This window comes from Mustela lutreola, chromosome 13 (assembly GCF_030435805.1).
Source record: "Mustela lutreola isolate mMusLut2 chromosome 13, mMusLut2.pri, whole genome shotgun sequence".
NCBI classification, from domain to species: Eukaryota; Metazoa; Chordata; class Mammalia; order Carnivora; family Mustelidae; genus Mustela; species Mustela lutreola.
This window is the reverse complement of record NC_081302.1, coordinates 71909223-71925235: the sequence shown is the minus strand read 5'-3', so window position 1 is coordinate 71925235 and position 16013 is coordinate 71909223. Positions and strand designations below refer to the sequence as shown.

The 16013-nt window shown below is 33.0% G+C and overlaps 1 protein-coding gene across 7 annotated transcripts in view; it reads left to right on the top strand.

Annotated features, from left to right (window-relative positions):
* PDS5B (PDS5 cohesin associated factor B) overlaps positions 1 to 16013 on the top strand; it is a 204956-nt gene that overhangs the window by 118987 nt on the left and 69956 nt on the right. For all 7 annotated transcript variants that reach the window (XM_059144774.1, XM_059144775.1, XM_059144770.1 and 4 more), the window contains 4 exons: positions 5797 to 5878; positions 8854 to 8902; positions 11079 to 11218; positions 12899 to 13014. In XM_059144774.1, the coding sequence (XP_059000757.1) occupies positions 5797 to 5878; positions 8854 to 8902; positions 11079 to 11218; positions 12899 to 13014 (387 nt within the window). The remainder of the gene's footprint in view (positions 1 to 5796; positions 5879 to 8853; positions 8903 to 11078; positions 11219 to 12898; positions 13015 to 16013) is intronic.

Sequence of the window (16013 nt, the reverse complement as noted above, 5' to 3'; positions counted from 1 at the left end):
CCCAGGACCCTGGGATCATGACCTGGGCCGAAGGCAGAGGCTTTAACCCACTGAGCCACCCAGGTGCCCCATGAAAGATACTCTTACGCAAAAAATGAGAGTCAACCACTCATATATCCTACTTGAGAAAATTACTAGAGTAAAAGTTTCTTTTGGCAAAAAACAAAATTCAGAAGGAAGGAATAAGATGTAAGAAGTAACAAAATTTCCAAACACTTCTGCAGATCTAAATAATCAGTGCCTATAAAAACAATGCCAACACCACCACCAATAATAATAACAACAAAGTTTTCTTTACCAAGGGAAGGAGGTGTAGATTAAAAAGTAGGTTAGCATCTGGGCTGATATTTAGCCAGCACACACGTCTTGGAACAGTATGTAAGATCTGTTGAGAGTCCCTGAGATCCTCTCCCCACCCATTTTCCCCTGTGCCTGGGCGTAGCAGAAGGACCTTCAGGCCCTGTTCTACTGCCACCTGTTCTGATTGATTGGTGCTGTGCCTTTGTGAAAAAGTTTGAATACTAGGTAGATCCTATAGGATAACAGCATGTAAGATGGCAGCTAAAATGTTCTGTGGTTCTTTTATCTTAAAAGAGTGAGTGAGGACAGGTTTGTTGATTAATTAGGCTGTAAACTAAGTGTACAAATTAAAAATTTGAGTTTCTTTAAAAGAACAGAATTAAAATGTTGACTTCTAAAACCACAGGAACAAAAAATAATTAATGAAAAGTTTAATATGAGAAATGGAAAAGAAACATAATTGTAAAGGAAAATACTGAAAAGCAGTTATAAAACTACATATACATATATAAGGGGTACCTGGGTGTTTTAGTCACTTAGGCGTCCCACTTTAATTTCAAACCAGGGTCCTGAGATCAATCCCTGCAATGGTGCCACCCCCCCCCCATATTCCTGCTTACTTATGCATTCTCTCTTCCTCTCAAATCTTTAAAACAAAGCCTATATATATATATATAAGATATTATTCATCACTTAAATAACAAGTTACTTTGAATTAGAAAGTAAAAATGCTAATCATGAGTTACACTGAAAAAGAATGCCATGGAAAAGTTGAAAGTAAATTCCAATCTATGGACCAATAAGTTCTACAAAAATCGTTGGTAAGTGAATAGATTTTTATCTGTTTTTTTTTTTTTTTTTTTTTAATTGATTTATTGAATATTTATTAAACTCAAATTCTTTTTTTTTTTTTTTTATTTTTATTTTTTATAAACATATATTTTTTTTTAAAGAGATTTTTATCTGTTTTAAGTTAAAACACTTAAGATATTTATATTTTTTAAATGATTTTTTAAAAATTTTATTTTTTTTTTTTATTTTTTATTTTTTTTTTTTTTAAAGATTTTATTTATTTATTTGACAGAGAGAGATCACAAGTAGGCAGAGAGGCAGGCAGAGAGAGAGGAGGAAGCAGGCTCCCTGCTGAGCAGAGAGCCCGATGCGGGACTCGATCCCAGGACCCTGAGATCATGACCCGAGCTGAAGGCAGCGGCTTAACCCACTGAGCCACCCAGGCGCCCCAATTTTTTAAAAATTTTAACCAGCATTTTATAATTAACTAACCAACTGTAAATCTAATACTTAACATTTTATTACTTTAATACTTTACATTCGTGGTTTATTTCTCCAAAAGTCTTTACATTTATTTTTATGAAAAATTTAACGCACACAAATCACATAGGAGTTTTGAAGCATAGTGATAAAGTAAATATATCTTTGAATCTACACTCAACTTGTGAACTCTTCTCCCTTTTATCCTCCTGTCTTCCACCCAGAGGAAACCACTAGCTTAAATTATTTATTTTTCATTTCCTTTTAAAAAGTGAGTTTATCATGGGGCGCCTGGGTGGCTCAGTCAGATAAGTGGCCGACTCTTGATTTCAGCTCAGGTCATGATCTCAGGGTCCTAGAATCAAGCTCCATGTTGGGCACCACACTCAGCATGGAATCTGCATCTCTTCCTCTCCCTCTGCCCTCCCTCTCCTCTCTGTTTCTTTTTTTTTTTTTTTTTTTTTTTTTTAAGATTTTATTTATTTATTTGACAGAGAGAAATCACAAGTAGATGGAGAGGCAGGCAGAGAGAGAGAGAGAGAGAAGCAGGCTCCCTGGTGAGCAGAGAGCCCGATGCGGGACTCGATCCCAGGACCCTGAGATCATGACCTGAGCTGAAGGCAGCGGCTTAACCCACTGAGCCACCCAGGCACCCTCCTCTCTGTTTCTTTCTCTCAAATAAATATATAAATAAATCTTTAAAAAGTAGTTTTATCAAAAATAAAGTTTTACATATATTTATGTATCCCTCAATAATTTATTTTTACTTGTTTTTGAACTTTATGAAAGTAGAGTAAGTGTGGATATAGTCTTCTGTGACTTTTCCCCCTTTTTTTAGGTTCCTAAGATTCATGCATAACATTTATAGCTTGTTGGTCATTCATTTTCTATGTCTTCCTAAATGTTATCAGACATCTTATTTTTTGTGACTCTTTGGGTCTTAAATTTTGTCACATCTTTTTTTCATTTTCTTGAATAGTAATAATCTTGATGTTTTCAGTAATGTTTCTAATCTTGTCACAGTCCTCACCACTCTGTATTGTAACATCTGTCTTTATTCATTATACATTACCATTCTAGCCCAGAAGTCATTTGAATTTATAACTCTAATTAATTAGTTTGAAAGCACTTAAAAATAGCTGCTTGGTAGGCAGGTTCATGGTGAGAACTTATTTGATCTTTTATTTGTTGAAAGAACCATATATTTTATTGTGATCATGTTCTTTTGGGGAAGACAGTACTTTCTGTATTTAAAAGTTGATATGTATCAGGTTTTTTTTTTTTTTTAAATTTGACAGACAGAGATCACAAGCAGGCAGAGAGGCAGGCAGAGAGAGAGAGAGGAGGATGCAGGCTCTCCACAGAGCAGACAGCCCGATGCGGGGCTCCATCCCAGGACCCTGGGATCATGACCTGAGCCGAAGGCAGAGGCTTTAACCCACTGAGCCACCCAGGCGCCCCTATATGTATCAGTTTTAAGCAAGTCCCCAAGTTAACTAATATCTTTTTATTTTTTTTAAAGATTTATTCATTTGAGAGAAAGTGTGCACATGCATACATGCCTGCCCAAGGCGGGGATGAGGGAGAAAACCTTCAAGCAGACGCTCCATCCACAGAATGGGGAGACTCACATTGGGGCCTGATCCCACAACCCTGAGGTCACGATACAAGCCCAAACCAAAATTTGGATGCTTAACTGACTGAGCCATCCAGGTGTCCCCCTAAATATCTTGAGTAATGCAAAAGAGAACAGAGGCAGGCTTGAGTACTCTCTAATCATGGTGTGTGTTGCCACCTCCCCCAGGCTTCCTAGAACAGCTGTTAATGGCAATAGTTAGTGGTAGTTTCAGGTGTTGTGGTTGTGATGTCTTTCATTAGGCAGGCTCTCATCTAGACCCGTTTTTGTACTGCTGAGTCTGGTGGGTATGAATGGGGAGCGGAATGCTGGAGGAGAGTTTCTCTTCAACACTCGTATAGGTTTCTGATAGCCACCCAATGGTGACTGTCTTTTTCTTTGAGTTAGTGCAAAGCTCTAGTGAGAAGACTAGACCAGTAACAACTGTAAGAGTATCCGTTCTCTAATCAGATTTTTCGTGTTTATTTAGTGACAGTGCTGGAATTCAGACTTATATTAAGTTATATTTGTCTTCCTGTTGTAGTAATATTATGTCTACTCTTTTTTTTTTCTTTTTTTAAAGGATTATTTAGGAAGGCAAACACAAAGATAAATTGTCTTTGCTGCTTAAGATAATTTTATTAAAGTGCTTGAGGGGATGGTTTCCCTAAAAATATAATATAAAATCTTAGTGATGGTCACTTTTTGATTTACACTATAGCCATAATATTTTATATGGAGCTTTGGAATTGCTTGATCTTTAATAAATAGCTATTAGAGGTGTAATAATTCCTGCTTTAAGTGAAGGCAAGTTTCAAAAGTCCAGGTCTGTCAGAAGTTGTAAGTAATGATGAAGTGTTAAGAAGCAAGAGACAATTGGGAGTTCAGGAGTAATTTCACAGATGACTACTCTTTTTTTGAAAATTATTTTAATTATGTAACTCTTATTTAGTTATGAGATTTTTACAGTCCTCTGTATACTGGTCATTTTTTTTTAATGTCTACATGTATAGTTATTTTAATTTAGCTTTTAATATAAAATGCTGCTGCTTTGCCAGTACCATTTTGAGGTGACTACTGTAAAGGAATTTAAGTGTCCAAATTTAAACTATTTTATTTCCATAAAAGTATGCAAAGGTATTCTTAAAACAGAATGTTAAGGAGGAGAATGAAACTTTTTTAGCAATTAGTTCTTGTCTATGAAAAAAAAAGGTGGTTTTTTAATGCTTTTGTACTATATTATAGTTTTATGGCAGTGCTTAATATGTGTGATAGTGGAGGTTAATTGAAGTATAAGTAATTCAAAATAATAAAAAGTATTTGGTTTTGGAAAATTTCCTTTCAAATATTAAACTATGTATGGTTCTGAATTCTGTAACTCAATATTTCAGTAACATTAACTGCTCTCATGATTTATGCATATTTTCTTGAGTATGTGTGTAATTTTTTTTTAGATTTAAATTTCTTTCTGAAAACAAAAGTATTCAGAGGACATCAAAATTTTGCCCTATAAAAATAATATTCATTTATATGTAATAATATGTAAACACATAGTTATATAAACTAATGAATATATAGGATATAAATACTTGTACATGTCAAATTTATATAGTATAAATATGCTTATATGTATTCTATATGGAATGTATAGAATATATAGGTAATATATATTATATATAAAATATATAATTTATATAAACTATATAGAATATATAGGTAATAATGTTTTATATAATTTGTATAATGAACATAATATTTAGTTAACTGTGTAACAGCTTTACTTCAAACTGTAGACCTCAATGAGTCCTTAGAAATCTAAACACATAGGCGTGCTAGGTGACTGGGCTGGGATTCCCCCTCTTGGTTTTGGCTCATGTCATGATCTCAGGTTGTGAGATCAAGCCCCCTGTCAAGGTCTGCTCAGTGGGGAGTCTCCTTGAGATTCTCTCTCTCCTTCCCCCACTCACATTTTCTCTCTTTCTCTCTCAAATAAATAATCTTTAAAAAAAAATCTAAACATAAATTCTATCTCTAAACAGTGAGAACTTGAGGATAAATAAAACAAGTGAGAGCTTATCATTTTTATTTACGTTGGTTTATACATTTTATTTTTATTATAATGATTAACGGTATACTTACCTGTATGTACATAATATACACTTTTATAATAATATACATAAACATGTAATACATATTATATAAAGTTACATTATGAGCATTTCTTTTTTAGAAAAAAGTATCCTTCATTCTCTCAGCACAAACTCTTTTCTTTTTGTGGCTTTGATTCCTTTTCATCCTGCCTACTACAGGACCTTACTCCATCATACATTCCTTTATTACTCAAGTTTATAATCTCTGTAGATAATTCCTATACCCTAGTTTATACACATGTTGTAGTTAATGATATAGATATCCCTTCACATGTTCATACCTCTTATATTTTCCTTGCCCTTTTGCTCCATACATCATCAGTTGCTTAGTTCTGTAAAGTTTACCTCATCTCTGTCATCTCTTGTTAATTTCAACTAAAAAAAAAGGAATATATTTGGAATATTCTGGAAGGATTTTTATTGTTTTGTTATTTAAATTTATGTGTTTGTGTTTTGCAGAGCATTGAATGAAATGTGGAAATGTCAAAATCTGCTCCGACATCAAGTAAAGGATTTGCTTGACTTAATTAAGCAACCCAAAGTAAGTTAAATGTAATGAAAATTTTCCTTTGATGATAAGCTTTGTAAAACGCCTGTATTTAGTTACTCCTTACCATTGCTACAGTGTTGCTGGACAATTGTTTCTGTGTGGAACTGTTCTACTGGAGAAACTATGATCTCTAATTTAGAACAATGAAATTTTTAAGAAACTTATTGCATAGAAAAATTCAAAGTTTAAATTTACTATATCTATAAAAGGTGATACACAACAGGAAAGAGAATATATGTCTTTGTACTCAGAATTAAAGTTTTTTTGTAGCTTAAAAAAACAAAAACAAAAACAAAAACAAAAACCAGAAAATGACTGTATCTTTGAAAGCAAAGTAGAGTAAATTTGTACTCTGTCTTGCTGCCCTAAAATGTTCCCATCGTGTAGTCTTGTTGTTTTAGAAAATTTTCATGTCATGTATTTTAATTATGTATCTTTATATTTTTACTTAGAATTAATGTTATAGTAATCTTAATGTACTACTTGGTTTTCATAATTATAAGTTAATCTTTGTATTCATCCAGTTGATGTATCATATTATATTTTTTAGACTTTTGGAATGATTCTGGGTGTTCTTTTTCCCTAGAATGTTGTTTGAGAATGTTATATGTATGCCTATAAAAGTTATAATTCATCAAAAAACTAGTATCAGTTCATCAAAAAAATATATAAAATGCCATTTTAAATTGCATCCAGGGAAATCTTTAACACAAAAAAATAATAATATACTGTTATTTTTAATTTCTTTTTACTCCTTAATGAAACCCCTCTCATTCTCCCAACCCCCCACTCCTAAAACAAAACAAATACTGCATGCTTATAGAACAGAGGTCAATAGAGAAGAGTTGTTTCATGTAAGGGGAGGCTAACAGTAGCCTCTTTGTTTATGGTTTATTGAAATCTGTGATTATTGAGTATATTGAACCTGCTAGAATAAGTTTTTTTTCTTGTAATAGATGACTTAAAACTAATTTTAGTGATTCTGCTGTTTCAGTACTTTCTCTGCCAAGGAACAAAATTGGAAACCTCCAGTTAATTTAGTGTGCTTCAGCCTGTAAACATGTATTTTAGTCATTGTTCTATATTGCAGTAAGTTAGTGTGTTTTAGTTAATAAGCTCTGGATAAAGTGCTCCTGTTTGCTACCTAGAGCTGTATTAATTTACTTCCTTTTGGTCAAAGTTGCAAAGGTGTTAATTAAAAATGCCGGATGTTTTTATATGTATGTCTACAAAAATATTCCTGATTTCAGGCATTGCTAAAGTCATACAATAGCAGTCAGGTAGTACGTTAAGTGTGCCCATCATATGTTGAACAGCATGATGTGTGAGACTCATGAAAAATAATTTTGTTTTTGATTCTCACTGTCCCTTTAAAATTTATTTAGTGGGAACTTCTTCCCCTTGCCTGTTGATAACAACTTGGGATGGTCTCATGACTTCATTTTCATGAGAAATAACAAAACACAGTCTCAAATTTCAATTAAAATGTTTTAATGTCTTCTACATTGTGGAATTTCTCTTCAAGTTGTCTTAAAATAATTATTGAGTTGTCCAAAATAAAGAGAGAATTCAAAAAAATTACGGAGTTGTACAAGTTAAAGAGGGAAGGAATTCTCATTAATGTGACATGGGGTTGAAGAAGAAACCAAATGGAAGAAGATGGTAGTCCAAAGTGGAATTAATTCTAGTGAGAGGAGAATTAATAGCCTCTTATTAATATTCACTTTATACCAAGAATTACAGTAGATGTTATAGAGTTAAAGGTAGAAAAAAATACAAAGCTGTGTTTATCTTTTCGGTGTTTATTTTTCTCCCTATTTTACTAGGAATATTCTTACATACTTATTAATCAGTATTTCTTTGCCTTCATTATTCAGTCTGATAAATAGTTTTATTCTTATTTAGTTCAGCTCTATAGCCCTATAGCCCTATAGCCCTTCTACTTTATTTAACTAAATTCATTTGCTCAGTGTCACTCAAAGTGACATTATTTCCAGTATTATACTTTTGTTGATGCTGTTTCTTTTTCATGTGGATCAACTTGACAGCCAAGCAATACCTATTTCTCCCCAAATTAAATAACAGATCTTATATGACTCTAGACAGATCTATTCAAATACTTTAAATTCCAATTATTTGGGAATTAACTCTTCTATTTTATGTTTTATCTTTTGCTTCCTCTTAGCAAGCTCCTTCTTAATAGGGATGGTTTATTTGTGTATTTATTTGATTTGTTGCCTTCATGCCAGTGTTTTTCTAGTTCAGTGTATTATACAGAGTTGCACAAAGACATCTTTTTTAAAGAAATAACACTAACTTGATGCAGTGAATAATTAGTGCTCTTAGAAATATCTTTTGTGCATGTGACTTCACAGACTATTACAGTGTGGTGAACATATTCATTCACTGAAATAATACTAGGTTGATACGACAAGTAGGTAGCACTCTTAGAAAAATCTTTGGTACATGTCACTGGCATCCTTTTGAATTTTCTTTATCCACTGTCTTCCCCCTATGCTTCATGACTATACCTTATAATCCTCAGGCTTAAAAATTTTAGGAACACCTTAAGTCATTGAGAATTACATACTTGTGAACTTTTTGTTTGAGATAAGCTTAAAACTTGAAAATCAGGTAATTTTGTTCCTTTTTTATACTTAGTTGCCTGTTCTTTCATTGCTAAAGAAAACAAAATTATCTCCGTGTTTCAAAAGGTTAGTGTAGTAGTCTTCTCTTTTGTTTAGAGGATGACAAAACAGGGCGAAGGGGAAGAGATGACAGGGGAGCATTCACCTTTCATTTACTTCATGGAGTTTAAATGTAGCTAAAAAAGGAGCTCACAGTTGTGGTGGTTGAGACATGGGCCTGAAGCATTAGTAGGTTATGCTTATCTAATTTTCTGAAGGGTATAATGAAGATTATTGATAGGAAATATTAATTTTGCTTTTTTTGTGTGTGCTTTACAGACAGATGCCAGTGTCAAGGCAATATTTTCAAAAGTGATGGTTATTACAAGTAAGTTATTTTAAATACTACATGTAAAATTTAAGGTTTAATTGAAATATTTCTATTTGATAATTTGAAGTATTTCATGGAGTTTCATTTTAGGCTATGATAATATAGGAAAAGAGTATAAAGTGTTTTTGATTTTTTTTTTCAACAGACAACTCAATTCAATTTTTTTTTTTTAATTTTCATTTACTTTGCTACACTGAAGTTTTCTTTTTCTTTTCTGTTGGTATGAGAAAGAACTGGAGAAAGGATTTATTACATAAATTTATTTTGGGGAATTCATTCAAATTATTGCATAAGCTTACTGTGAAAACTGAATTTGTGCTTTAGTGTTGCTTGCTCTAATGTGAATCTGTTTGAAGCCAATTTCATTCTAAGCCAAAATTCAAAGTGTATACCTAATAATTACAGAAGAACTTCTTTGAAAAAAAATATACTAATTTGCTTTTTTGCTTTCAGTGAAAATGTTATTTAATTGCATTTAACAGTAAATACAAAAGGATTGTATAGCACATCCCTTTTTTGGTGCAAGGACTGGGTAAAGTAGCTGTTTTTGTAGAGCATTTGCTTTTCCTCCTACTTTAGAGATCACTGTGTAGAGTGTAGCACATGGACAAAGCGAGTATCAGGAACACCTGGAGGAACATTTCTACGGAGCTTCCACTTGGGAATAGTGAAGAGATCTATTTTAGATGGATTTCTGAGATGTTAACAAATGTTCCAAGATGTATATGGAAGTAATGCTCAGATACTGAAGAGAACAGTAACCTAATTAACTGTGTTTTAGACCAAGTGATAGGCGTTTTAGCATGAGTAAGGTTTTAAGACCAAAATATCTTTTAGTCTTGGGCAGATAAACATAAATTAGTTTTCAGTTTCTTTAGGTAACTTAAAGCAAGTGGTTTTCTGTTGTTGCTTTTTAATACCTATTTCCTTGTTGTTTGGCTCTGGATACTATCTTGTAAAGGAGATCATCTGTATTTTTTCTATTTTTTAAACCTGTCTGTTTTCCCAAATTCTATTCTGAGGAATCCTGGTATCCTGTAGGTGTTAATAGTATTGTTAGAAAAAAGTGTTTCATGGTCAAGTATTTTTAGAATGCTGAATTAAAGGGGTTTTTTTGCTTCTTCCCTCCCTTCTCCCTCTCTCTGTCTTCCTCCCACTCCCCCCACTCCCAATTCTGTTTGTTTCTTGAATGGTAGACCTTATTGTAGCCTTTAGTATGATGCCCATACATTATGGAGGGGCTGTAAAGTGACATCTTCCAAAATTATTTGAAGACAGTACAGTAGATTTTTTGTATTAAAGAACTATGAAAAGATCATACAGTCAAGTATTTATAATAAGGACACTTTGTTCTTATTATCCTCAGTGATCTAGATAAGACTTTTAAAATGTAATTTCAAAGTTATATGTGAACTTGAAGACTGCACTTACTGCATTTGTATTTTTAGATTTGGTTGAATTTCTACAATTTTTATTGTAGTCCATAGTTTTATACTATAATTTCTGTTATTAGAAGTAGCCTAGTCTGGTCCTCTGTAACAGTTGTGAGTACCCCCCCTCCTCCCACTCCCTCCCCCAAAAGACACTAGGATCAACATTTTACTAGCTTTCATGTTTTGATGCATCATTTATTAGGAGGGTGGTATAAAAATCATCTTTGATTCCACAGGGGCTTATCCTCTCTCATGCATTAATGACATGTCCACTAGTAACACCCGAAACATTTTGCTCAGCATGTGTTATTGACTGACAGCATGTGTATGTGAATTATCTCTGGATGGGTTAACAGATAGTTTCTTAAAGGTAAATCTTACTGATCTGTTCTTGTGAGTTACAAGAGAACAATGTACACAACAAACTTAAGGAGACAATAATAAATTGGTATTATCAGGTTGATATTTAGTCCCCTTACATATTATAAGGGGTTATTTAGAAATAGTTCAGTCTGTCTCTACAAAGGTGTTCCTTCACAGTATTCTTGTTTCAAATTTCTAGAAAGCAGAATTTTGTGAAAATTAACTATTGAAGTTGTTCCACAACTTCTAATTAAACTAAACTGAATTTGTAAATTAGGATTATTAATCGAAGTAATAAAAGAATGAAAAATGTAGATCCTTTATTATTTTGAGAAATTTCTAAAATGGTATTTTTACTGAATTTTAATTTATTTAAGGAAATTTGCCAGATCCTGGTAAGGCTCAGGATTTCATGAAGAAGTTCACACAAGTGTTGGAAGATGATGAGAAAATAAGAAAACAGTTAGAAGTACTCGTTAGTCCAACATGCTCCTGCAAGCAGGCTGAAGGCTGTGTGGTAAGGAGAGACATTAAGAAGAGCTGATGTTTGGGGCGCCTGGGTGGCTCAGTTGGTTAAATGTCAGACTCTTGATTTTGGCTCAGGTCATGCATGACCTCAGGGTTGTGAGATCTAGCTCTCTGTTGGACTCCATGCTGGGTGTGGAGCCTGCTTAAGATTCTCTTTCCCTGTTTCCTTCTGTCCCTCCCCCTCACTTGTGTGTGTGCTGCTCTCTCTCTCTCTCTCACACCAAACAAAAAAAAAAAGCCCAAAACACAAAAAACTAATGTTTGAAGAGCCCCCAAACCTTTTTTGGCTCCTTTTAGGAAATAATTTTCATTACGTAAAATATGCATTATTTTACGTAATATTCATTATGTAAAATTTTGACCCCCTTTCAAAACAAAATAACTTCTATTCATTTATGTGGATTTTGTATTCATTATGTGAAATTTATATTCATTATGTAAAATACCACAAAAATGGCAATAAACCATAACCCCTTTATAGAGAAAATGACTGTTTAATATTATGGTATATATCTTTCAAAGTAAGATCATATGCATACAGCATTGTACATTTTACTTATTTTTATTAGTCTTTTACCATATTACTAGCAGTGGAACGTACCACTGATTCTAAGTATCATAATTATTGAACAGTCACTTGAGTTACACATTTAGATTTTTTTTCTGTTTTTATTTAAAGACCATTTTAGTATCTTTATAGCCAGATAATTTTTTGCATTCTTGGTTATTTCTTTAGGATAGAGTCAATATTGGCTTCTATCATTATTGGAAAGAAGCAGAACTCCAAGGAAAACATAATTATTTTGGTAGGATTTATATTCTTGGTTGCTAGTCACCTGACCATTTTTTTTCTTCTTGGACATATTAGCCATTTATATATATATTTTTGTAAATTGTGTGTTTTTAATCTTTGCCTATTTTTCTGAAATGACATTTGTCTTTATCTGTTGATTAGTTAATCATGTATGTTAATTAAACTGCAAATAATTTTCTTTCATTTGTAGTTTGCCCTTTCATTTTATTAATGATGTCCTTTACGTACCATATTTATTTTTATGTAGCTGAGTCTATCAGCAGACTCTTCAAGGCTTTTGCATTTTATGTCCTGCTTACAAAATTCCATTCTATTGCAAGTCAATGAAAATATTTACTAATACCAGTATTTCTCAATCTGTTGCCCATGCATCTTCCAAGAGGCTTTCAAAAAAGAAAAAAAAGAAAAAACATGATTCTTGGCTCTACCCCAGATTGACTAATCTTCACACTGAGGTCCTGGAATCTGTTGTTTTTAGCAAGCTTTACTGATAATTCTACTCTCTGAAGTTTGTGTCTTCACTGAATCTGGTTTTATTCTTTTGTATTTGTTTTTATCATTTTGGAATGTTTGTGGCATAAGGTATTAGATAGGGATCTGTTTTTATTCAAAGTATCTGTTCAGTTATTTCAACACAATATATTGAATAATCCATCTTTTTTCCTGTTAGTTGAAATGTTGCCTTTCTCATATGCAAAATGTTAGTTTGGTTTTCTGGACTTCTTCAATTCCTATTGATTAATTTATTCCAACACCAGTATTACATTGTTTTAATTACTTTAGAGTCTTGGTATTTTAATGTGATGTAATTTTCTAAACATATTTTTGTAATATTTTAAAAAATCTGCTTTACAGCGTGAAATAACTAAGAAGTTGGGCAACCCCAAACAGCCTACAAATCCTTTCCTGGAGATGATCAAGTTTCTCTTGGAGAGGATAGCACCTGTACACATAGATACTGAATCTATCAGGTATTTTTATCTAAAAATATTAAATTTTCATCACTGTTTATTCATGCTTTAGTCAGTTGCTTTTGAGTACCTGCTATACACAGGCAGTTACCTGTACAGATTTTTGTATATGTGAAATGGCTATATACTCACTTATATATCTGTATGTATATCTGTTCATACATACGTATGTGTATGTATATGTACACACTTGTTTGCATATATCTGTGTATATTTAATTTTTCTTCTATTAAGTATTACTTCATTTGGATGAGAAAATACCAGTTTAAGCCTGGTTTCTATCTGTTAACCAAGTATATTCAGGAATTCCTCTTTTTAGTTAGCTTGCATAGTATAGGTAATACAATTTATAATTATACCCTCAGGAAAAGAAAATTAGGTGAATATGTTGTAAAGCAGCATATGATGCATTTTCACAGGTATTTGAGACCTGAAAGTGTTATTTTTAAAACAACCCTCATTTCAGCTTTGATATAGATGACTTTGACATCTTGGAAAATGCTTTCTTTTTATGGCTGTTTTCCCCTATGTAAAATGTTCTTTTTTTTTCTAAACATTTTCCTAAAATGTTTTGAGTAGTTGAAAAAGTGCTTACAGAATGCGTGTATGTATGTATGTATATATATATATAAAACATCCTTGTTTGCTGGTCATCAGTAGTATTTTTTAGAGATATATTAGAATCTAAATAATAATATCCTGTACCCAATAAACCCTTTTTCGGGATTTGTTTTGTTTAGGAGGGTAGAGGGTATAGCTTTTGGGCTGTGATCCCCTGCAGAGTAGGGAGACCCTGCTTTGGATACCGTAGTCACTTTGGACTCCTATTGCATTCAGTTTTCATTTGAAGAAGGGGCTCTATGGATTGAAAAACAATATAAAACAAAAAATCAGAACCCCCATATTAGTATAAGGAAGACACTGAATCAGACTGAAGCTCATTCAATAAATAATCCCATGCTTTCTCTATTCAGGGCAATGCTAGTTGGTATTGGCAAAGCACATTTTTTTTACTTTTCTTTAACCCATTGTCTGGCAATAGAATAAAGAGTTTTAATCAGGAGTTTATTTTATAGTTTCATAAAATTAATGCAAATGTGTTCAGAGGACTGAAAGACGCTTTCTCTAAAGGAATAGTATCCGACTTAAGAGGAAGGATGGATAAGATTTTGTTTTTACAGAGTTGGGAGAACGAATATTCCAGGTACTGAGATTAATGTAAACCAGGCTAACTGGACTGGAAAAGACAAGAATATTTAGAAAATGGTGACCATGGGAAGATATAAAAGTGTTATGAGATAAAGCGAAAAAAGTAGTTGAGGTGAGATTGTGGAAAGCTTTTAAGGTCTAATGTTAGGGCTTTTACTGTATTCTTCAGTCTGCTGAGAACTCTGGATGCTTAATGATGGATAGGAGGAGGGAAGTAGAATGGATAGACTGTTAAGGTGTTACAAATTGTCTCTGGATGCTGGTAGTGGGATGGAAAAGGAAGATTATATTTGAGGAATGTTTTAGTAGATGGGTTATCTTACTGGAAATGGGGAATAAAGTTGATGAGGAGTCAGAAGTATAAGAGCTGAAGTCCAAATGATGAAGCACATAGTAATACTTGGAAAAGAATTAAGGGAACTGATGTGCTTCTTATTTGGACTTGACAAACAATTAAAAAATCAAGGCAAATTGAGCTTAATGTGAAACTGTGAGAATGGATTTATTCCCTGGGCATGAGATTGTGTAGAAAGTAGTAAAAAGATTACAAGATCATGGACAGAACTTTGGAATTTTGTTTTTCAGCAATAGAAAAATCACAGGAGTATAAGAACACCAGGTTATTGTAGTGTTTTGAAAGTTTAAGATGGAGAAAGTTTTAACAAGTAATGTGTACTATGAACAGACTGAAATCTTTGGCTTTATCATTAGTAGTTTGTAGTGATGTCGAAAGTATGTCAAAACATAAATAATTGTAACAGGTAGTAGCAATTAGTCCTTGTAAAGTACTTGGAATTATTCCAAATGTTTTACATGTTTGTTCATTTACCTCTTAACTGTGTGAGACAAGAAATGTTATTCCAATTTACAGATAAAGAGCAGTGAGTTACACAAATATTGAATAACTTTTCTACTGCTAAGAAGTGGTGAATGGCATTGAAACCCAGGAAGTCTGGCTCCAGAGCTCTCTTGTTTAACTACCACAGTATTAAACTAGGTCTCCAGAAAGATTCTACTCTTAGTCCCTTGTACCAGTAGTCAGTGTTCAGGTCACCTAACTCTCCCTGATAGTAGTTATTAACCTTTTCAGTCGTTGCCATTTCACAGGTAAATGGTGATACTCTTTTTTAAAAAATTACAGTGTGTCACTAATAAAGTTGAACATTTTTTTCCCCAATATATTTCTTGGTTAATTATTTTTTAAAAATTTTTCCTATGAGGGCTTGGAGGACTTGTCTTTTTCTTATTGAATGTAATAATGCTTTATAAAATAAAGGAATGCCGGGGTGTCTCAGTCAGTGTCAAGCATCTGCCTTCAGCTCAGATCATGATCCCAGGGTCCTTGGATTGAGTCCCACATCATGCTCCTTTCTTAGTGGGGAACCAGATTCTCCCTCTGCTTGTGTGTGCTTGCTCTATCTCTCTTTCTCTCTCTCTCTGTCTCTGACAAATAAATAAATTAGTACATCTTAAAAAACATCCTTTATTAAATAAGGCTATTAATCTAGTTTAGTTGCCTTTTAAATTTGTATAAATATGTCATAAATACTATTAAATCTATCAGTTATTTCCTTTATGATTTTTCTGCCTTTCTTTTCATACTAGGTGGTTATTTATTTTTCCACTTAAATCTTTAATTAGTTTGGAATTCATTTTAGGGTAAGACGGAAGTAGATATCCATTCGTTTTTAAAAAAGCATATCGAAGGGGCGCCTGGGTGGCTCAGTGGGTTAAGCCGCTGCCTTCGGCTCAGGTCATGATCTCAGGGTCCTGGGATCGAGTCCCGCATC